The sequence below is a fragment of the Dreissena polymorpha genome, chromosome 3 (assembly GCF_020536995.1).
Source record: "Dreissena polymorpha isolate Duluth1 chromosome 3, UMN_Dpol_1.0, whole genome shotgun sequence".
In the NCBI taxonomy this organism is placed as follows: Eukaryota; Metazoa; Mollusca; class Bivalvia; order Myida; family Dreissenidae; genus Dreissena; species Dreissena polymorpha.
The window spans coordinates 78,655,122-78,679,301 of record NC_068357.1 but is presented as its reverse complement, the minus strand read 5'-3'; the positions used below and the strand labels follow the sequence as shown (position 1 = coordinate 78,679,301).

Genomic DNA, 24,180 nt, shown 5'->3' with positions numbered 1-24,180 from the left:
GTACCCGTAGGGAACTTGACCCATTCAGCGTAAAAAAATAAAGCCGGCGAAAAGCATAAAAACAAAAAGAAAATGTGTTTGATTCGGTGGAATATCGATTTTAATTCACTCGTGATTAGAGAAAAAAAAATTGATAATCTAAAAATATAAAAAGGAGTTCCGAAAACATATTATTTTCACCGGTGAAAATAACAATTGTTTATTTTCACTGCTGTTATTTCACTGCAGAAATGTAATATTTTATCATTAGGTATAAAAGAAATAAACATCACATATTTCAACATCTTCTATTTTATTTTCTAAAATAAAATTGTCAACGCAAAATAGCCATCATCAATTCACTTTCTATACTTTATTTGGAGTCGTTGTGTGTTTATTAATTCATCTGTCACTACGGTGTGCTTGTTTCGATTGTCGACCTCTCTATTTTAAGGGCATCAACACGGAACAAAGTGCCTATCTGATATTTTGAAGGCCCTATATTTTGAAGGCCCGACATCTCGAATGCCTGATATTTAGAAGGCTACTCGTTCAAACTACCCTTTAATCTGAAAGTCCGAAATTTCCGAATGTCCATTATTCAGATGGCCCGTTAATCTGTCCGAAATTCCGTAAGCCCGATTGTCCGAACAAGTGTTATTCATTTTACTGTAGAATAATTTGTTTCCATAGTGATCAACTTTGCTTCGTTAAATAAAGATGGTGCCACACTAGGATCTCCATTGTTGGCACGGTGTTTGTATTCACAAAATAAAAAGCCTGTGGGTATACATTTCTTTACGTTAAAACATATTGTAGACAGTTTTATACTAATGAATACAAGCCATTCATATTTCGCGTTTTACGTTCATATCTTCGTAATAACAATGTCATTGAGAACAACAGCTTTCATTAGAATATGACCTTTTTATCCGCTTTGGTAGTATACACTGTAAATTGGGTTGTCAGACAATTTATATGACAGTCAATTTTAAATGGAATATCTGTAGTATGTACACAGATATGTACTCGTTGCACGCACACCTTAACAAGGAGAATTTATCTTGCACGCAATCGTTATCCTGACTTAATAGAACATCAGGGGACATAACCCTGATCGATATTGGTCAGCGTCATCGGTCTTTGTAATTGATTTGTAAATGTCCTAATCACGTATATAACGTAATATGTTACTATATCTATTAGATAAAGAGACTGAAATGTCGATCTTACCAATATAAATTATACAATACAAAATAGTTGTTGTTCGATACACGCCTCAAGTGGGATTCGAACTCACTATATAAGTCTACGTCAACTATAATTGTACAACAATTGAGTCCTTTTATCGATCGTGCACATGCGTTTAGCGGTACTACATGTTTATTCATAACGATCACAATCCAAAGTAAAGAAAAAACGATTCCCGATTGCGATGTAACCATTTAATATATCAGAGCAAGAACGCGAGATCACATTTCCGTGACAGGAGATTCTGATGCGAGATTGCTTTATTAATGAAGCATGTCTCGCATAGCGAAACGACTAGTGGACCTTACCCTACACCGTACCGGTGGCATTCTTCGATCTTAGCATTTGGGGCCACCAGAGATAACATCAAGTAAGTAGAGGCTGAACTTTAAATATGTATGAGGTTCTTGTTCACAGAAAATTGAACTCGATTTGAGAAAATATTAATACACATATACATTTAGTTTTATTTAACTAAAATCTACTAAAATTAAATGTATAACACAATACTGTATGTATTTTATGTGTTAAAGTGAATAAAATTAAGGTGCACCGTATTAAAAATATTTGTAAAATACAATATTACATGTTCCATCACAATTTGGAAAGATAACCCTAAAAACCAAAAGTCCATTCCTTTTAACACTGATTGTCTCCCTTGGTATAAACAAATTAATACGTTCATCTTGCGGCCAAGATTTTCCTTCCTGAAAATAAATAAAACAGATGTGCATCAATAAGTTCGCTTATCTAGCATTTCTAACGAATAAATCTGGATTCAAATTCGATATTTTACGGAAACAATTAGATAAATCCTAAACGTTGTTTTCAGGCATAAATTTAGTTAACGTTGACACCGTCATTTCGTCTTCAACGAAAACACGTTTTTGATCCAATTCATGAATAATTCAATGGCATAATTAACAGAAAGAACAAAATATTCAATACTCTACTTAAAGCTAGTTCTGGAATTTTAGCGGTGATGTTAACGTATTTTATAATGTAACTGCAGCTCTTTGTGACATCTTCATGTATGGACATGTTCAGTCCAACTTTTCAGTGAAACAATAAACATAATGTCCACAAATTAACTATGAGTCAACAATCGTAGACTTACATACACGTTTAACGTTAACGTATTTTTGTGAGGGTACGTTCTGGAAACTTAGAAAACGGGTCGAATGATCAGTTTGTCTGTAATCGGACAAGGCTTTTTTCTGTCTATATCGAGAGTGGGGCATGCATATTCATGAACTACGTACCTGTCATCGATTCTGGAGATATAAAGTCATCCATTGCAGTTGTCTTAAAATTATTTCCTGAAACAAAGAAAAAACCTCAGCATAATGTTAGGCAGTCGTTCTTATTCGACGTCAACCGACGTTAATTCGACGTTAACATGGGAAAGGTCTGCATACGGTGATGACCTAGATACAGAACTAACACCGGTATATTTCAAATGTGGATTCGTTTCCGAGGCGTTATTGTTTCCCTTTACTTTATACTATCAAAGTAGTTTATGAAGTTGCAGTAGGGTTATACGAGTACATCCGATCCGTTTATTATATCCTATTAATTTCTTGTTTCAAAATGTATCCGATGAATTTAGGATGGGTGTATCCAAATGCATAACCCTAAGTTCTGGGAAATCCTTACGTATCTGGTTACTCACTATGAGTAATTCAAATATACCTGATTATTTTTATTGAAGTATCCGAATGTATCCGGCAAGTTGTTTATGGATATTTATAATGAATTAGGTTAACCAATTTATGCATAGCGTCTAGAAAAAAAGGTACTTGACAAACAACATGATGCGGCGTCTCATCTGGATCTACGCTGTTTGCTTAAAGGAATTTCTCTGAGAAATATTCAAAATATAGAAATAAATATACTAGACATTCCTAATTTTGGAAATAAATTGATCTTATTTAGAAGGATGGGAGTGTCCACTAGGCATAAATGGGTTAATACATACTTCCGGAAGTGTCCGTGTGGAAGAAATGCGACTGGGAAATGTCTTTCTTGGTGACCTTATCGTACTTTTCAATCACTTTGAGCTGAGCGTCCGTCAATCTGCAACAAGCGCCACACATTAAATTGAATTTCAAATACAAGTATAATATCAGTGTGTGTTTAAGAATATTCAACGCCATACATTCATTGAAAGAAAAATTTTCTTCAAATTTTTAGCACTGAAACACAAGAAAAATATTTATAATATGTTACTTGTGAAACTTTCAACACACCAATACCCATTTCTTTTAGTTTCCACACTTGACTTTACATTTTAGAACGAAAAAAAGCATAACGTACGATCGTGACACGATTGGGCCATAGTCTTTCTTCATAACGGAAGTTGTGTTATACTGTTCGGCGAGGGGTTCCGCATATGACATGCGCGCCGGAAGTGACTCGCGCGTGTTGGTCACGTGCGGGTCTGCGGCCTTCAGATCTAGAATGTTCTCGCTGTGAGTGAGATGGTACATCTTTTTCTTGGGCACCTTTTCAGTTTTGCCTGAAATCAAAGATAGAGGTAACATAACATAGTGCTGCAGTCCATGTATGACTTTTATTATTGTGTTGTGTAGGTGGCGGTGATAGTGGTTCGTGTTTTTATTGTTGTTGGATTGTTGTTTCCTTTATTGGTCATATTTGCACCCTCATTATATTTATCTCATTTTTACCGGTAATACGTAATATTTTGTTGTTGACAATGTTAAGTATTGTTATTATTAATTGACCGTTTGATTTATATATTTTATCGATGTTGGTGATGCAGTTTTGTGTTGATGACAATTAACGTAGAGTTGTTTTTGTAGATGGTGTATATTTGTGTAAGTTTATGTATATATTTAGTTGTTCTAACGTGATCTTATATTTTCTCTACCTGCTGGCGGCAAGTCGCCGTCGTTTACCGGTTCGCCGCGATATTTCATTTTCGTCTCGGAGTCGAAGTCCGACGGTGTATAGCCGACGACGAAATGCGTGCTGCGTCCATCCGCCAGTCGCCCCTTCATTTCGCGCCGGCGAGCGGATCGTCGATTAGACGCAGTAGGTCCTTCGGCTGACATGCCGGCGAAGTTGTGCTGTAACAGTTCAGATACTTATAAAATTGTTTTAGTTTAGTGTTATGTATCCACGTTTCGCGAAAGCAAATAATACAGTTTGTATTATGTTGTAAAACTTAATAATACATAAACATAAGAATAAAAAAGCGACTGCATTCATATTATCTATCTGCTCAAAATTTTACTTAAAGCCAAACTGAAAACAATGTTTCATTTTTTTCAAACAAATTTTTTGAGACGTTACTCACTGTGGCTTCCGACTTGTCCTTGGGCGGTGCCGGATACGGAAGTGCGTCGTCCGTCTGCAAGTAGTCTACGTACACATCGTGGCGAGCACCGAGTTTCGGAGGCCGGTACCAGGCCGGCGGCTGCTTGTAGTCGGACGCCGCGACTGAAACCACGTTACTTAATAAGTAATAAGATCATCGCCGGTGATGTCATAATATTAGTTGATGGTAAGTTTTTGCTATTTACACCATTATTATATTCATTATCAATATTACAATTATCACTATACTTAATTAGTTAATAGGTCCCCTCTGTCACTCTTTCCTCAACGTGTTATGCAATCAATATCAATTCTACTTTAAATGACGTCATAAACGTGTCGCGCTTAGGCGAGTGCGGTTTGTCTCACCTCATATAGATCAGTACAAAAATCTGAAAAAGTCATTCTAACTTAAGTGAGTCTAGTAGATTAGGAAGGAGTGCATGGACACGATGGGTCCTCACATAATGCAACCTCAGGCGCGAAGAGACCTCATAAACTTCGAAATACAAACACACGCGCTAACGTGACGTCTACCTTTGAAATACAAACACACGCGCTTACGTGACGTCTGCCTTTGAAATACAAACACACGCGCTTACGTGACGTCTGCCTTTGAAATACAAACACACGCGCTTACGTGACGTCTACCTTTGAAATACAAACACACGCGCTTACGTGACGTCTGCCTTTGAAATACAAACACACGCGCTTACGTGACGTCTGCCTTTGAAATACAAACACACGCGCTTACGTGACGTCTACCTTTGAAATACAAACACACGCGCTTACGTGACGTCTGCCTTTGAAATACAAACACACGCGCTTACGTGACGTCTACCTTTGAAATACAAACACACGCGCTTACGTGACGTCTGCCTTTGAAATACAAACACACGCGCTTACGTGACGTCTGCATTTGAAATACAAACACACTCGCTTACGTGACGTCTTCATTTGAAATACAAACATACGCGCTTACGTGACGTCTGCCTTTGAAATACAAACATACGCGCTTACGTGACGTCTGCCTATCCAACTTGTGTCTGTCCAGGTCGAAACTAAAGATGACGCTGTCAGTGTCCCGGCGGTCCAGGTTCATCTCTAGGGCGGTCTTCCCCTGCGAGTTCTGAAATCGAGATAGTCTGTTGTGCAGTGTGATTCGGCTAAGAGACGAATTCAGAACCCTCTCTATGAGCGTTCTCAAAACTTTCTCTTAAGATAACAAGCACTGCCCCTATCAAAGAAACGGACACCAGAGTGTCTCAATAATCAAACGTATTGTCTCTTAACAAACCAAAGCGTTGACAATCGAACTATATAGATTTAAACTCAAGGGAGGTAACTATGATCACATTAAGAGAACATGTCTTAAAGGATAGCTTTTTGTTTAATATGTAACATTGTCTATGTCTTTTTTTTCACGACTGTCCATAGAAAATGATATTTCCTTAAGTGGCAAGACATTCTGCCTAGGTCATAATAAACCAGAGTTTGGCAACCCAAAAATAAATTAAATATTTTTTTATTTGTGCAACCTTTTTGTTACACTTCAATTGCTATCTTTTGAAAAGACTTACGAGTTTTTTTCAAATATATGTCTCAGAAGCCATGTTGCATGTTAATACAAGAATTGTCTCCCCGCAAAGTACAGCAAGTACTTTACATATCGTATATGTTGTTACTTACCGTGTAGGGCTACTATTGGTGTGGTATATTTTGTTAACTCAACGTGTACGGAACATGCTTTTGGTGTTGTATATTATTTTGTTTACTCAACGTATAAGGCAGGTGCTTTTTTGTGTTGCATAATTTGTTTACTCACCGTTTACGGCAGGTTCTTGTGGCGTGGTGTATTTTATTTAGTCACCGTGTAGGGCAGGTACTTGTGGTATGATATCACTTGTTAAATCATTGTTAAAGTACTTGTGGTGTTGTATATTTGTGTGTACTCACCGTGTACGACATGCGCTTGTTATGTTGTATATTTTGTTAACTCGCCGTGCAAGACAAGATCTTGCTTTTGGTGGTGCATATTTTGTTTACTCGCCATTTAAGGCAGGCACTTGCGGTGTGGTATATTTTGTTTACTTACCGTGTAAGACATGTACTTGTGGCATGGTATGTTTTGTTAACTTACCGTGTAAGGCAGGTACTTGTGGTTCTGGAAGTCGATGGAGCTCGAAGAGACGCCATATGCAGACTGGTTCGGATCATTCTGCAGCAGCTGCCAACGGGGTACAAAACATAATGCGGGGTTAAGCGATGTCAGAGACTTAAACATGGATGACGAAATTACTATCATGAATTAATTCAGCCAAATTATGTTGTGTTAAAATGTGTTATACTTTTAACTTGTATATATGTATCAAAATCACTAAATACAAAATAAAATGCATTCTATTTTCATCTTTTTGTACATTTTATCCAGATAACAAGCTTGCATGACAGGATGTGCGCGTGTTGAAAAAGAGGGGGATGCCGGGCACTTCAACGAATGAACTTCATATGATATTACGGTGGAATTTGCTTTACAAAGTCCAAAAGATGTCTTATGGCGCAAACTGTACAGTTCAAACACAAGCGTAGATCTGTGAACGCTTACCTTCCCCGCGGAGGGCGGGGCTATCACTATAGGCGGCGCTCGAGTCGCCATGGCCGAGAGGGCGAAGTCTTTCGCGTAGACAGAGTGGGCGGATTCAGGGTCAGTGCCAAACTGGTAAATACGTTATTGTTTATTTATAAGGCCCGTCTTGAGATAACAGGGCTTAATGCATGTGCGTTAAGTGTCATCCCAGATGAGCCTGTGCGGAACGACACTTTCAGCCTAAACTGAATTTACACAAAGAAGAGACTTCCTTTAAAAGAAAATTATCAACTCGCCTGGACGGACTGCATAGGATAATCTAGGACAATACACTACGCACATGCATAAAGACCAATTTTCACAGAACGTGGCTTAACTAGTCAGTCATCACATTAGTAATCACAATCATATTTTGAAACAATCAACATCTTTAATTAATAATTAAATTGAAATATATATCACGAGTCGCGTGTAACGACAAAAGATTATATTGATGACAACTTACATGAAAATGGGCCCCTTCCTGGTACGTTCTGCCTTCCGAGGCGTCTGTAAGAAACAATGGCATCGGAATAGTAAAGTTGTGTTGTAATACTTATGTGTTATAATTAACGCATTATCAAATTTGTATTAACACGGTGATCGTGTTGGTGACGAAAGTGAGGTATGCTGAAGATTATTTTTTAGACCGGGATGGTGCTGTCGATGTGCATAGCAAATGTTAAGTTACTTCGGTAGTTAATTTAAGTGATTAAATACATATATACACTTGTATAAAGTTATCCATTAACATTAATGTTATTTTTGCTTTAGAACTTATTACATCGTATTACATCGTATATTTAGAGGTAGCATGTACATTTGACATACTCCTACATGTATCTGTATACCGTCCCATATTTTATTGTGTTTTATAAACTGCATGTTGTACCTTTGAAGACTTGTGGTACCGTCGTGGTCCTTGCGAACTTTTGCAGCTGATTTGTAGCCGCGTACGGCCCCTCCTCCTCCTCCTCCTCCCCGTCGTTCTCATTGCCGTCCTTGCTGCGTTTCCTCTGTTTCTTTTTGCTGAACAAAATTATGGTAGGATTAAAAGTGCACACAAGGGAGAGGAACATACAATCAAAGCATTGCAACTTTGCAAAATATTCTTCAAAATGTATGAATAAAACATATACAAAAATCCCTTTCAAATATTATTCAACGGTAAAAAATTTCGATAAAATTACACTGGTGCAAATGTATGGTTAAAAAATTAAAACATATCATATACTAGAATATGTTCTACAACAAAGAACATGTGTATTGGTTTTATACAGCGTAGTGTGATACAATGGTTAAATAAAAAAACACTGAGCAAAACGATTCTCGACGAGATTTTTTAAAATTAAATCACACACCCTCAAACCACAGTGTTATAATAGGTTTTACTGCTGCTTATGATGATGATAATGATGATGATAATGATGATGGTGGTGGTGGTGCTGCTGCTGCTGCTGATGATGATGATGATGATAATGATGATGATGATGATGATGATGATGATGATGATTATGATGACTATGACGATTATGATGATGATACATTTACAGTACATTCACAGTAAATGAACCCTCTGCGTTCAACCTACAACGATTTTCCAACCGCCGCCTCCCCCGGGGGTTGAGTCCTCGGTCCATAGTCCCCGTTACACGTGGTCAGGAAGTTGCCCACTGAAAGCGCAAAATAAGTTTGTCAAAAAGCCTCTTCTGTCCGGTGAGCACTATTGTCTCAGCGTTCATCAGAAAATCAATTAAATAACAGCTTACACTTAATTTATGTGTTGGTGATATTGATGTTGTGTACGGATTTAGATATTCCACATTTAATTAAGTATTAAAGAAATATTGGTAGAATCATAGCGACTTTAAAAATATTCCTTCCCACATGAGCTAAAGAAATTGAACAAAATTGTAATGGACATTTTAAAAAAATGGCTAAAACATAAACAACAATTTAACAAGTATCCAGCGCCGCATACACGTCCTAAAGCCTGTACGCATTGTTTCTATCAATTGATCTGGATGGAGCCTCGTTTTGGGAAAACCGGGTTTAATGCATGCGCGTATAGCTTCATCCCAGATTAACCATCGCAGTCCACACATGCTAGCCTGTGATTAGCCTGTGCGTACTTCATAGGCTAATCTAGAATGACACTTTACGCACCTACATTAAGTCCACTTTTCCAAGAACGCGGCTCAAGTGTAAACCATGCTCTGATCTGAAACTGAGCATGACAAGATCGAGTACGGTCAACGTTGCAAGTACGAAGTTCAAGAAGCAAAGTGAAATAATGACGAATGCGGTATGTAAAAGAAATAACTGCACTAGTAACTCGCTGGTAAACTTTACATCCTCAAGTTAAAAACAAATACCTCAACAAATACAGGTGCCTGATCTTGGATCTTGTAATTGGTCTGCAATTATCGCAGTAAAAAGTGCTTGCTTCGAAATAATTACCGGATTCAACCGAGGTTACATACCAATATTATTGTAATCGCCTCCTCTGAAGACATGTGACACTTTGTCCATCTCGCGCAAACTCTTGTTGACGTCAGAGGCAGCGTTCTTTTCGCTGTCGTCAACATGGAACGCGCGACTGCGGCGCCCGAACGCTCTTTGCTGCTCACTTATCAACCTGGTGGGATATAAAGAATATCATTCGAAAAGGGCTTTCATTAAAAATCTTATGTACAAACAACTTAACCACCGGCTTACATCCGAGATATAACTAAACATATAAAACTGGATTGAAAAGTTCTTATTTTTCTCACAATAAAGACAGAACAAGTAAAGTAAGGACAATTTAAAAAAAAATTGCGCCTTTTTTGAAGCTTTTTTACAATTTCAATTAATCAAATCTTAACGGTCGACTGTAAGGATCTAATGAGGTCGCATGAGAGGTCAATTTCAGATGACCTTTCAGTAAAATCGCAGATACATCCGTTTTTTAATAAATCAAATGTGGCTTGTTCTGGAAACTGGACTTAATACTTGTGCTTGAAGTGTCGTCCCGGATTAGCAGTCCACACAGGCTAATCAGGGACGAAACTTTCTGCCGTAATGGAATTTTTGTTTATATGAAGTCTCTTTTAAACGAAAATCCATTTGAGGCGGAACATGTCATCTCTGATTAGCCTGTGCTAATTGCACAGACTAATCTGTGACGACACCTAACGCACTTGAATTAAGTCCTGTTTACTCAGAACAAGGTTCAAATACATGTATATCGTTACACAAAAAAATACCCGTCATTGTCAGTTCCGAGTGAGAAGTTGGTTCCCCGCTGCCGCCAGAACTTGGCCGGGTCCAGTGGCAGTTTCAGTTTGGAAGTGTCAACACGTGGAAAATTCGGGGCCGAACGGTTACGTAACTAAAAGCCAACGAAATTCATGAAAGTAAGCTAGACACACCCTATATTTTTATACGACCGAGGGTTTATATTACACAATGACAAATTTTAGCAATAAAATAATTTACAGATTTAATGTGATTTATACTAAAAACTACTGTTTGTTTGTTGTCTAGCTAATAATCTTAAATACTGGCTAATATGCTAGTTTAAAATGTTGGTGTTTTCAATAAACAGAAACAAATCTGCGCCGGACAACATCGCCGAAAAAGGGTCTTAAGCTCATCCTGTTTGGACGGACTTTATTATTTTAGAAAGTTGAGCCAGATTATCTTGGTATTTATAAGTTTCGGCGACGACTCGTTTTGACCACGGGCCCTGTGTGACTGTGGATCATACTCACGTTCTGTATGAAGCTAGAGGTGTACTCCGAGGGTCCCACGCGTCTGTCAGAAAGATACCTAGGTGCCATGTCCTGGTTATATAACAGACATACACACTACATATAATAGTTGTTATAATTATAACGTGCTGGACCATGTTGGCCTAATATATAGAGGATATTTGTTGGATTCGGTGAAATATCAATTTTAATTTTCGAGTGATCATAGAAAATAATATTTTCACGAGTAGCCCAGCAACGAGTGAAAATGTATACCGGTAATTTCTATGACCACGAGTGAATTATCATCGATATTCCACCGAATCCAACAAACGCTCTTCTAATTTAATGCTTTTTTTTTACCGTTTATGTATATTGTAGAAGAGTTTAACTGACGAATTAGGCTGGAATAATGTCGACAAAAAATGATGTCATTAACAGTAAAACAGTGAAAAGTATCGATAATTTTCACTGTTATTTTCCAATCTTTGAAACAGTGAATTATCCATTTTAATTCACTGATATTTCTTTTTAAACCGACGGAAAGCATAAAATAAACATTATTCTTGTATAAAAAGTACTCTATCAAACTCTGAAATGAATCAACTATTATAAATATCATTAGAGAATTCGTTTTATGTATCGGAAACTTATGCAGTATTTATAAAAAAAATGCCTGGTAGGCAATAGATGTAAACATTTCTACGCTTTATAACGTGGTATAGTTTATGTCCCAATTTTGCAATTTTGGTGAAAAAAAATCCGTTCTAGTAGTGCGCATGTATTTAATCCATTTATGCCTAGTGGACTCTCCCATCCTTCTAAATTGGATCAATTTATTTCCAAAATAAGGGATGTCTTGTATATTTATTTTATATTTAGAATATTTCTTACAGAAATTCTTTTAAGCAAACAGCGCTGACCCTGATGAGACGCCGCATCATGCCAAGGCCTTTTTTCTAGACGCTAGGCATAAATGGGTTAAAGTATATTTCCATGTTGTTGACACTGTTTCTGCCGGGTGATTCAAAATAATGAACCACATAACAACGAACAGAATACTCTACTTACAGGCCAGTTAATATCTCTACTTTCTCCCCGGATTTCAGGCTGAAAAGAAACCCAGAAGTTTATATGAACATGCATTTTATATGTTGCAAAATATACTGATCTATTCAATACCGATTTTCAGAATCGAAGATTTTAAAAAATGCCAATGTTAATTAAACAGAAGAAAAAGGGGTACAGATACACACAATGATATTCTCATGTATGTTATTGAAAGCATAAATCTCAATAAAACCATATTTGATATTCACTAATAAAGTTTTCACATATTTAATGACACTATTTTCAGGCATGTTACATAACCGAGTGCATTTCGCATAAAATTCATATATATATATGCCAATAATTAAATACATTCTATGATTATTCCTTTCCACCTAAGTTTTTTGTTTGTAAGAGACTTCTTTTAAAGAAAAAAATCTATAAAAGCGGAAAGTACCGCCCCTGATGAGCCTGTGCGGACAGCGCATGCATGAGAGGCTGAGAGCGACAGTTTCTTGCATTTGGCAGCCCAAACATCAACTGTTTGGCATTTCGGACATGCACCCACCGTATAAGCTGTTATAACGTGGATGTTTTTTGAGGATGTTTCGAGCAAATGATGATACGTGGATTTTTGTTACCGATGCTTTGCGCTTCACCTTTGTGTCGTGTTATTAAGCAGATTAACAATTAACATCGAGCGAATAAACCGTTACCATTAAGGCTATATAAGTGTACGCAAAGAATAGTCCTTGTCGATCTATATATTATACTATATTAAATCCACTTACTATATTCATGTATTTTGTATTATTAATTTGTTTGCCACTAAAAACTGTAAAGTTTATGTGTATTAAAATTATGTTCTGTTCTGTCATTATACTTGTTGTTCACTGTTTTGTAATTTCTTTTTACGTCTACACATAGAGGTAGGAAGTAAACCATTATGGAATAATTATTTAGCGATGGCACAATAAAACGGAAAGATATCACACAAAAGACGAAAGACAAGTTGATGCATTTGTAATTGTCATGTTTTTCATGGCATCTTTTTATTTAATCAAAAACGGCCACCGGAAAAACTTTGCAAAACCGAAATTTCGCAAACTCAATAACCCTTTTTCTTGAAAATTTGCTTATATGAGATAAAGCATGCGATAAATCTTATTTTTGATTTATAATTGATTATTTTTTGCTTACAAATTGCGTTTTTTCACTACGACATTAATTAGGAAAGTTGGTCTTCCCATGGGATTTTTGCATTTTCCCATGTGATTTTGTTTTTCCTTTGTTTTGCAATCGTTTGTTTAATCGACCATCAATCAGTTAATCAATCAATAAATCAACATTAAATCAATCAATTAATCAACCAGAAACCCTTTTCTATAGGGAAAATATGTTTTATATGATGTTGCGTTATGTAAGCAATTGTCCTCATCAATAAGATGTTCACATCAACAAACAGCCATTAACTAGTACCTTTGCGACTGTCTGTCCCTGGAAGTCGGCTATGGTGGTGCTCTTACGGAAGATGTCTTTCTCCAGAAACTTGCCGCTCATGTTCCCCATGTCGAAATGATGTACCAGCTGTTGACGAAAAGATCATCTCTTGACGTGAAATATAATAACGTTGTTAACTAAAACTGATGGCCCCAGTCGTTTTCTTACTGATGCAATAGCAAGTGTTTGAAACATCAAAATATTATCACTTTTTACGCAATAATAACGCAGTGGTCACCCTGCTTCTCCACTTATTCTTGTGCTTGTGTCTTGTAATTCGTTTATGGTAATGGTATAAGGAATGAATAGTACATGTCTACCAACGAAAGTCATTAGTGCTTAATATAATGTTAAATATAAATGGGCCGTGCTGTGTGAAATGGGGGTTTAATGCATCTGCGTAAAGTATCGTCCCAGATTAGCCTGCGCAGTCCGCACGGGCTAATCAGGTACGATACTTTCCGCTTGTGTGCTAGTTTTCATTTCAAGAAAGTATCTTCTTAGCAAAAATCCAGTTTAGGCGATAAGTGTTGTCACTGATTAGCCTGTGTGGACTGAACAGGCTAATCTGGGACGACAATTTACGCACATGCATTAAACCTCTTTTTCACAGAGCACGGCTCAAATGATGATTATATGTAAACAATTTTCAATTTGCAAGCGTAATGATTGTGTTATCATGTGCTCGTTTGTTGTCAAACCAAACCACAGTACTGTATTGTTTCGTCGCTTTAATTCTAATTCTAAACGTTAATTGATTACACTGATACATTGATACACTGTTATAACAAATTCATCGGTTGTCACAATGTATGTAACATATTTACTAACAATATATGACAAAGACAAAATAATCATACAGGAAATGTGCATGAACTGCAAAATTTACAACTCAGTACACGCAATCTCTAAACATGCATGGCGCTAACAAATGGTCACTAAACGTTAAATCGTTAGAGATTTCATGGACTAAAATTAAAAACAGCTTTTTTTTAATTTTATCGCACACGAATACAAGAGGAAACAACTTTCTGGAAGATGATCAAATTTGACTAAAATTGAAAAAAAGCTATCTGAAACAAAAAATGAACAAATCTGTTTAGAACATTTTAAACATGACTGATTGGGAAAAAAATGTGTGGGAAATTTATAGAACGTAATTGCACATGACAAAAGTAGAAAGCAACTTTTTAAAGCATTATTAACCCATCTATGCCTAGTGGACTCTCCCATCCTTTTTAATTGGATCAATTTATTTCCAAAATTAGGGATGTCTTGTATATTTATTTCTATATTTAGACTATTTCTTACAGAAATTCCTTTTAGCAAACAGCGGAGACCCTGATGAGACGCCGCATCATGCAGGGTCTACGCTGTTTGCCAATTCATTTTTTCTAGACGCAAGGCATAAATGGGTTAACACTTCCTATCTATAAACAGCCCAGATAAAAAGACGCTCGATAGACCATAATGCCGTTTTAAACTAAGTAAAAACTGCTATGGTGATATTAAGAGCGGATTGTGTTGTTAATCAATCTCCACGCAGAGTTGTCGTTCCTTGCTCTCACATACAGCCTCTGCCATCACAAGAAAATCCTACCAGATTTGGTAGGATTTTATGCTTTTGTTTAAGTATTATAATTATTATGAAAAGTAAATTCATTTGTCTTTTATATTTTGAAAATACTGTATAGTTTTATGTTCATATTAAAAATAAATAACCTTAATCAAACAAAAGTAAAAGAGCAGCGGTAAAATTATTGAACCACGTGGTTGGTTATGAAGGCAGGGATTTGATGCAGCTATGCTGGTTCCAGAAAAAATCTCTGCTTGGAGGTTGTATGTTAATATAGGGCTCAATATGTTTGTGTATCGACATAAATATCCCGATAAACATGTCAACGTTGTATAAACTAAGATATTGCATCACGCTGATTCTTTAAAATGCGTGACAAATTGCAGAAATATTGTGTGCAATGACCACATTAGGATAAAAAATAGTGTTCTAAAATATGCTCAGTCAGTTAAATTCAACAATAACTCAAACGTTTAGTAAACAAAGGCATATCAAATCAAGGCGGTAATTAAACACTGATTGATTCAATGATATCAATAAATCGAGTCGCAGCTTATGAATGGCTTTTTGGGGCTAGCTGTTTTATCTACAAATTTAAATGTCTGAACGTATCAATGGTCGAAATTTAAAACCCACTTTGGGGTCGGTGTGTATACGATTTCATAATCGTGTGTAAGGTAGGAACGTATTGTGTTGTTGTAGTTTGTTTTCTTTTGTTTATGAAATGTGAACTTTGGTCAGAAGAGCTTGAACATAACAGTATCAAGTAACATTTTATTGAAAAAAAAAACAACAATACATGTGTTTAACAGGTAATATGGTCTCGTCAAATATTTATTTTTTACTTTTACAAGTATCCCCAAACAATCTAGCAAAAAAAAGTCAGCAAGGTTCTTTTGTTCTTGGGTTCTGTTTTCAATTATTTTAATCAAGAAATTGCAGTCGTTTTTATAGAACAAATCAATTTTCGCTTTGCTAAAATATACGACAAAATATTAGGACAACTCATTTTCGCAAAGGAATAAATTAACCCATTTATGCCCAGTGGACTCTCCCATCCTTCTAAATTGGATCAATTTATTTCGAAAATTAGGGATGTCTGGTATATTTATTTCTATATTTAGAATATTACTTACTACAATTCCTTTAAGCAAACAGCGTAGACCCAGATGAGACGCCGCATCATGCGGCGTCTCATCTGGGTCTTCGCTGTTTTCAATGTCCTTTTTTTTCAGGACGCTAGGCATGAATGGGTTAAAACTCTGACAAAATTTGAAGCTTCTTTGAAAATAGCCACAGGACACAATCTCAGCATTTCGATATCTGCAAAAAGATTGTTGCATGATAACAAAGGACCATTAAGACAGTAGAAACAGTTCGTTATTTGTTTTGGTAGAAATAAGCTTTCATATAAGAAAACGTTTCAAATAATTGCATCTTCAGAAAATTCCACTGCACTGATCTTGGATATTTATTAATCCATATAGTTTGAGCTAGTTAAAATGGAAACAATATTTTTCTGAAGTGTATCGTGTGAATGATATTTCAATCATATTGCATGACATACCTGACTAGTTGTTCCCTGCACACTTGAAGGGTCCAAAACGGCTCCCTGCAAATAAAATAACAGTAAATATTTTATGAGTTCATGGGCAACACAGAAGGTGCATGCATACCGATAACGGTAGAGCTACGGATCCATTCGGGTTGATTGGAAGCCAGGAATATTCGTGACGAAACGGATGTGGTTATGGAACATTTTGACTGAATATATGCCTGCATGCATCATGTATAACGTAAAACTGACACTTATGTATCTTCGTTCCTTCATTTTCGGCTTTTAATATTCATTTGCTTTAATTTGTTAGTGTTATTATTAAATTACAAACATTTGCAATTTTGTGTTGGCCTTTTTTTCGTTCCCCATGAGTGTAACTTAATACTGGAGTAATCATGTTCGCTTTCTATTTCAATAATTGAATAGTTTTTATTTCGCCGGTAGCGTCTATTGTATAAATGCAATTCAATATGTTTAAAGATAAGCTGTTTTATAATCAACGCAAATACTACGTGATGCTACAGCGTTAGTTTTTTTTATCGAAAATTAAAAACTCATGGACAACGCAGTCCTAAAGAAGGTTAATTTTAATGAACGCACAAAACGCCATTTTTCTGTCCAGGTCCAGTAACGCACATTGAAGTTATTTGTCGGTTAAGGACGAAAACGGTACTGAACAAGAGATTGCGCTTGTGAAATATGAGTGCCCTCTTCACTCGGTTTGAAGCAATTGCATTGAAATCGTCAATATGTGAAATTGTTAAGAGATATTTTATTGTTTGCTTAGTTGAATTTTTGCTGTTTGATCAGTATTTCATTTATATCACGGGAGTTAGTTTACTAAATAACACGTTTTCTGGGTTAACTGACAGACGCCCTTCTTGAATAAAGTATGGGGGGTATCGACGTTGAAGGATTTTATGTCCAATCACCTTACGAGCTTAATGGTCTGGCCGATGATTGAACCTGCGATTTTTTGGAGTTATTGTCCCGCCCTTTACCAACTAGGCTTGCCGGCTCATTTTTAGCGAGTAAATGGATCGAATGGTTAACACGAGTCTCTACGACCTTGGCCGTTGACCTCAATGGTGTAAGGCATTTCGTTTTTACCTGATTGACCAGCATATCGATTTGGATTATGGTTGGTCAAAACATTTTTTTCTAGTATATTATCGCGCAGCAATACATTTCATTTGACCAGCCATGTGGCTTTGACATTTGACATTTCGAAAAAAAATATAAATAAGCGTCTTCCCTTACTAACAATTTCGGGTTTATTTAAGGTTTAAACTTTCCCTATACCCTGTGCGGAAAAAAGGTTCAACAGAGAGACCGACATATCATTAAACCAAACGAACTACCGACATGTGCAAAGCAGAATAACCCCATTTCCTCAAAGGAGTGAGACATAATTAATATATGACTGAACAGGAAAACTGCGAATTTGTTTGAATGAATTGTAATGTCAGCAATTGTTAAGCAAACGGTTCCGATCGTTGAGTTCGTTTTCATATAAATGCAAGCTAAACGTGCCTATCCACTATCAATGGTATAAGCGCATGGAAAATTGATGTTTCGTGTATTAACCGGTAAGCTAACAATATTAACAATATTAAGCGATCTAATGCTCTCTTGTAATATCAACGGGTACGAGTTCATCAAATATTTGCTTATTCTCGGACCAATTGTAATAATACAAGCAGCTGCAAATGTAACGTGTGTAAATAGCAAACGGGTTTACAGTTTTATTATTTGAAATGGAAACAAGCGTTGTTTTGCGTTGATAACAGCTTTTTAAGTTTGAATTTAAAAATCAATATTTGTTTTTCTGCCGTTGCTTGCTATCGACAGTTATCAATAAAGAAGCAGTAAGGACTGGCAATTGGTAAATATCCACGAAAATGTATGTGTTCCTATACTTTGATGTGTAACCAATGGGAAGAACACTGGCTACGTTAAGTTTTCTTTATACTTGCAAAATGTGGTGTTCGTAACGCCAAAAAGCACATTGTCATTTGTTTTCACTAACTTGGCCGAAACGCTAAAAATGTAGTTCGGTTAAACTGTTTTCCGTAATTGTGTTGTTTCCCACTTTCAAATAATAAGAATATGCAATCACATTCAGAAATGTTCCCAATCTCAATTTAACCTATTTGAGTAATTGTCTGTGAATTTAAAGTTTATTTCGCAAAAATGATCTAAACTAGCAAAACATATCGCAAACTTAATAGTTAATTTTTAGATATGTATTGATTTCTTCCTGAGTACATCTTCACATTGATTAATCTTCATTATATAGTTAATTGAGCATTTGATTTAAATGTTAAACTGCACCCATATGCCTTGATATCAAACGATAGTAATTACTAACTTATTCGCCCTCTATTAAACTAAGTGCTTTTTTTCATCTATAGAAAAATAAACATGAAAAACTGAAAGAATATTATGACATTTATCATTATACGAATACGAGAAGAGCATTTGTCATTTGTTAAACATCATTTGACTGCATGCATGATAATAAAAGAAAAGAGCGCTGAACGTTTGAGAATCGACCTACACTGATCATAAATACGTTTTATTTCATGTTTCATGGTGGAATAACGATAGGCCATTGTTGTTTCTTTCATTACATGTTTCCCAATGAATAATTACATTTTTTATAATAGAATGAAGGTATTGTTAAGCGAGTGAAAATGATACGAATACCAGTTGCCAACGCGGGGTCGAATAGCACTTAAAATGCTACGTGAGATTATTAATTTGATTGTAATAAATATACTCGTTTAGATAAAAAATCAAGGTGAAAAATCGTGACTAAAATATAAAAAGTTTCATTTCGTTTAGGCGTTATAGCCAAACAACGACCATTCAGTAGCAACGACCATTCAGTAGCAACGACTATTCAGTAGCATATCTCAATAACGGACTTGTATCAATACAATAGAGACAATTTGGCTCAGGCCATTAGATTAAAAAAATGTGGCCAAAGTATTAAATTCAAATGAGTTAGCCGTCTCTGTTAAAGTAAAATGTGTTGATGTTGCTGTTGTTTGCTATGGTGACAATATTTTGGCTGCTTTAGTTGTTGCTGCTGCTGATGATGTTGGTACTGATGATGCTGATGCTGGTGCTGTTTTTGCTGCTGATGATGTTGGTGCTGCTGCTGCAGATGATTATGCTGACGCAGCTGCTGCAGGTAATGCTGGTGCAGATGATGATAATGATGATGATAATTATGATGACGACGATGATGATGGTGATACTGATGATGATGATGGTGGTGGTGATGATGATGATGATGATGATGATGATGATGATGATGATGATGATGATGATGATGATGATGATGATGATGATGATATATGACCCATAATTGTGCCGTATCTGCATGGAACCTTACCAAGATGACATTCGCTGCCATGTAGTCAGACATGTTTTCAATACATTAATGAGTTGGGTCCAAACAAGCGATATACTGCATGCGACATTGGTAACTCTGACAAGGAAATATATGGCCCTTTCTAAACGACCTGATAAATGTTCTTATTGAGAAAATGTAGCACGTGGGCAAAATGAGTCACTATCAGGCATATCTTGAACTTAATGGTTAGGAAATATACATGAATATATGAACAGTCACTTACGGAGAAATCGGTACTGTGACTCGTTTTCCAGAAATCTTTTTTAAGTTTGTTGTCGGTGTAGTTATATTCACCATCTTGCAGAACGCTGGAGCGACTTAAAACATTCTTGATGTTCTGGAAACGCGCGTTCCTTTTCGGTCCGTAAAGTTCCTCGCGCGCGGCTGCGGATAACGCAGACGACATTTTCACAGATCCACTGGCAGTGAATGTGTAAATGCACAAGATTGCACTAAACCGCTGCGACAAAACCGCTATATCCGAAAATTATTTCCTTTTATCACATAATTTCTTATTGTTAATTATTTCTCATAAATAAAATAAAATCTTTTCGACGTTGTTTCCGAAATTACGTTCTTCCTTAGCAACACGGAATGACTTTCATGCGGGACGCTTCGGCTTTTATTCCGGCTTTTATAATCCTGTAGAATGTGAAAGTGCCATAAACAGTCCGCTAATGGTTAATTGACAAGATGACAAACTGATGAATGCTGCGCGAATTAAAAAGAGTTTTTATCAATTTAACCGATTACGCGCTACTGCCAACAGTTTGGGCTAAACAAAGCAAACGATTATGTTTCCACTCGCGAAAATAATATCTGTAAGATATTAAATGCTATTGATTTTATTTGTATGTTTTATGTATTGGCCGGTTTTAGTCGGGATACCACACGCGTTTAAGTCTGCAATTAATCCGACGAATGGGGATTAAAATTGCCAATAATTAATTTGCTTTGTGTGAATTAAAATCGCGCGCGCTAATCCAGTGTTCGACTATAGAATATTTGATAAAATATTTACTTTGTGTCTGCGGTGTGTTGATTTCATTATGTAGTTGAGATAACACTTTAGAAATTTACAAATAGTTGACACTTAATAACCAGTTTATTTCTTTTATTACAAACATTTTCAACAAATCAGACGAATGTATTTAAAGGAACACGTCTTTATATTGGGGAATACATATAGGCTCTCTATCTAAGATTACGTGAGCTTATTTAAACAAAAATATAATTCCCATAGGTCTGTATTCTCGCCAATTGTATTAGAACAATATGTAAAATAATAGTAAACTTCTGAAGATTTTTTAACATAAAGACGTTGTAACAGGGTCGTACGCAGGAATTTTTGACTGGGAGAGGGGGGGGGGGGGGGGGGGGGGGGGCAACCAGGGAGGGTGCGGGAGGGGTCTTGCACTTATTTTGTAATAAAAATTTATGGAATATACAGAGGATATATTTGTTGGATTCGGTGGAATGTCGATTTTAATTCATGAGTGATCATAGAAAATAATATATATTTTCTGTGATCACAAGTGAATTAAAATCGATATTCCACCGACTCCAACAAATTTTCTTTGTGCATGCTTTTGTTACCGTGTATTTACAGTGTTAACGAATTTAACCGGAGAATTTCGCTGAAATTACGTCATTTAGTCACAAAAATGTCGTCATTTCACAGTAAAACAGTAAAAATTATTGATAATTTTCACTGTTATTTTTCATTGTTTGAAACCGTGAATTATCAGTTTAAATTCACTGATATTTCTCTATAAACCACCGGAAAGCATAAAATAAAACAAGTAAATCAGCACCTTTCTGAAGGAAGTCTAAAGCATTAACTAGTCCAGACTACTTACAAAATTTACTACCAGCAACTGTCTATCAACAATCTGCTAGGAACCTGAGGAACGCAAATGATTATGTAATCGTTACTAGAAGGACGGAACTTTACTCACGCTCATTTATCCCGTCGGCTATCGATCTATGGAACAACTTACCTCGCGACATAAGACTGTTAGATTCTCTATCAAGATTCAAAATTAAATTGAAACAATTATTTCTCCCAAATGTCGAAACTCCTTTATATTTTCATACTGGTGATAGAAAATCGTCCATTTTACATGCTCGACTAAGGAATAACTGTAGCGATTTGAAATTGCACTTGTTCATCAATCACTTAGAACCTTCACCTTTATGCGTATGTGGAGAAGTTGAATCAGTGTATCATTTCTTTTTTATTTGTCCACGCTTTTCTGAACAACGTACTACTCTTTTTGAAACCCTACACGCAATTGAACAAATAAATTGCAATACAATGCTTTTTGGTAATGACATGTTAGATAATGACACCAACTGCTTCATATTTAAAAATGTTCAGATATTTATTAAGACGACAAAGCGTTTTTCATAATGTTGTTGTAGCGCATAGTTATGTTTATTCTTCTGGACAGGACTTCACAATCTCAAGGTTGTACTGTATGTTTTATTTCCAATGCTTTACAAACCATGATTTTCTTTTGTATTTTACTTGCGCACTTGTATTTTGCTCTCTTAATACAAATGTAATCTTGACCATGTAACTTACAGCTTTACAAAATCACGCTATCGTCACGAATATATGCAATGTAAATAACACAACAGGGAAAGACCACCAATAATGTTGTTAGAACTTTAGGTCCTACCCTTTTTTCAAAACAGTTGTATTTCTATATATGTTCTGTAGTTGTGTAACTATTTTGGAAATAAAATATGTTTAAAAAAAATTAACTATTGGTGTAAACAGCATTTTCAAAAATGCATGATAGCATCTATTTGATGAAGAAGGAAAGCAAACTTTGAAAATCAAAAACCTTTATTAAGATATGTATCATCAAGTATTATTGACATATAAACATAATACTATTTTCTCTTTGAATTCGAGCCTCATCTGAAGTTTCAAAGAAAATTTCTAATAAAATGTTTACCATCTACTACATTGATATATGGCGAAGTTATTGGTATTGGACTTGAATGTTCACTATAATAATCGTTTTCCTGAGTGTTTTTTTTTTCACAACTATTTCAGATATTAAGCTGATTATTATGCCCCCGGCAGGGTGGCACATGGCAGTTGGACTGTCCGTCCGCCTGCCCCGCTTTCATTATCCAGACTTTTTTCAAAACGCTTTTTTATTAAAGATATTGTCCTGATATTTGGTGTGTGAGTCTTCCTACAAGACTTTCGGATGAAGTATGACTTTCGTTCCGGTCCATTGATTTTTGGCGAAGTTATGGACCTTGGACTTTGACAAAGAAACTTGCCGGCTCAAAGTAATGAATAATTTTCCATATCACCTATCTAATTGCTTCCAACATTATTTGTTTTTCACAAATTATTAACGTCAGCAATATTTAGGCCCCCTGTATCGTTTGCTTCCACTTGCTGCTTCTTTTTTCTTGGCCAACCAAAAAAGTGTAACATCTACCATTGATAGATGAAGCATTCAGGATCACAAGGGGGAATTGAAAGATATGGGATTTTATGTACAAGGCCATAACAAAATGCTCTTTACTTTTGATTCATGACACAGTTACATGTTATAATTTATGATTGTCCATTTTAAATGATGCATATTTTATTCTACTGGGTTGAACGATACTTTTATTTTAATAATGTGTCCACTCAACATTCTTACAGTTATGTTTTGCTGTGTTATATAATAATATAATAATAAATAAAATTTTACCAAATAGCTTCTCTTTTCTTCATGTGATTTATTTATATATTTTAAACCTGAAGAACAACAAAATCCATAACACAATGAACGCAAAACATGATACCCTATATTCACGGAACAAAACTATGTTGGACATAATTCAGAATAAAAGTTTCCAATCTTCAACAATTTCCAGATCAAATTATTTCCAAGTTCCATCAATTCTTTATCTATGAATAAACAACACTTGTAACATCTATATGTAAGGCTATTTTACAATAAATGGTTGTTAATAGACTGATAAACAATTGAAAAAGTTACATAATCTACAGATTATAGAGCATTGTGCTTTGATTTCATTGTTCATGGAATTAGAAGCAATATCATAATTATGATGTGCAGCTCGATGTGCAGCTCGCACTCAACATTGCCATAGGCAGATAAT

General features: G+C 35.8%; 1 protein-coding gene across 1 annotated transcript; it reads right to left on the bottom strand.

Moving 5' to 3' along the window:
* Positions 1-1,683: 1,683 nt before the first annotated feature.
* Positions 1,684-20,652, bottom strand: LOC127874855 (uncharacterized). Its single transcript, XM_052419513.1, has 19 exons — positions 20,261-20,652; positions 16,623-16,667; positions 13,459-13,566; positions 12,001-12,039; positions 10,951-11,022; positions 10,444-10,568; positions 9,679-9,833; positions 8,787-8,868; positions 8,088-8,224; positions 7,662-7,705; positions 7,175-7,285; positions 6,710-6,796; positions 5,590-5,698; positions 4,550-4,692; positions 4,121-4,319; positions 3,547-3,748; positions 3,209-3,306; positions 2,493-2,549; positions 1,684-1,937 (listed from the first exon to the last, which is right to left on the bottom strand). The coding sequence occupies exons 1-19, from the start codon at positions 20,441-20,443 to the stop codon at positions 1,912-1,914; spliced, it is 2,022 nt and encodes a 673-aa protein (XP_052275473.1). The 5' UTR covers positions 20,444-20,652; the 3' UTR covers positions 1,684-1,911.
* Positions 20,653-24,180: the final 3,528 nt, after the last annotated feature.

Excerpts from the sequence above, each read along its gene's own strand:
- LOC127874855 (XM_052419513.1), bottom strand. The coding sequence starts at position 20,443 with ATGTCGTCTGCGTTATCCGCAGCCGCGCGCGAGGAACTTTACGGACCG. Across the intron at positions 10,569-10,950 it reads CCTCTAGCTTCATACAGAAC|TTACGTAACCGTTCGGCCCC; the intron begins GTGAGTATGATC and ends GTTGGCTTTTAG. Across the intron at positions 8,869-9,678 it reads AGGCGATTACAATAATATTG|TGGGCAACTTCCTGACCACG; the intron begins GTATGTAACCTC and ends TTGCGCTTTCAG.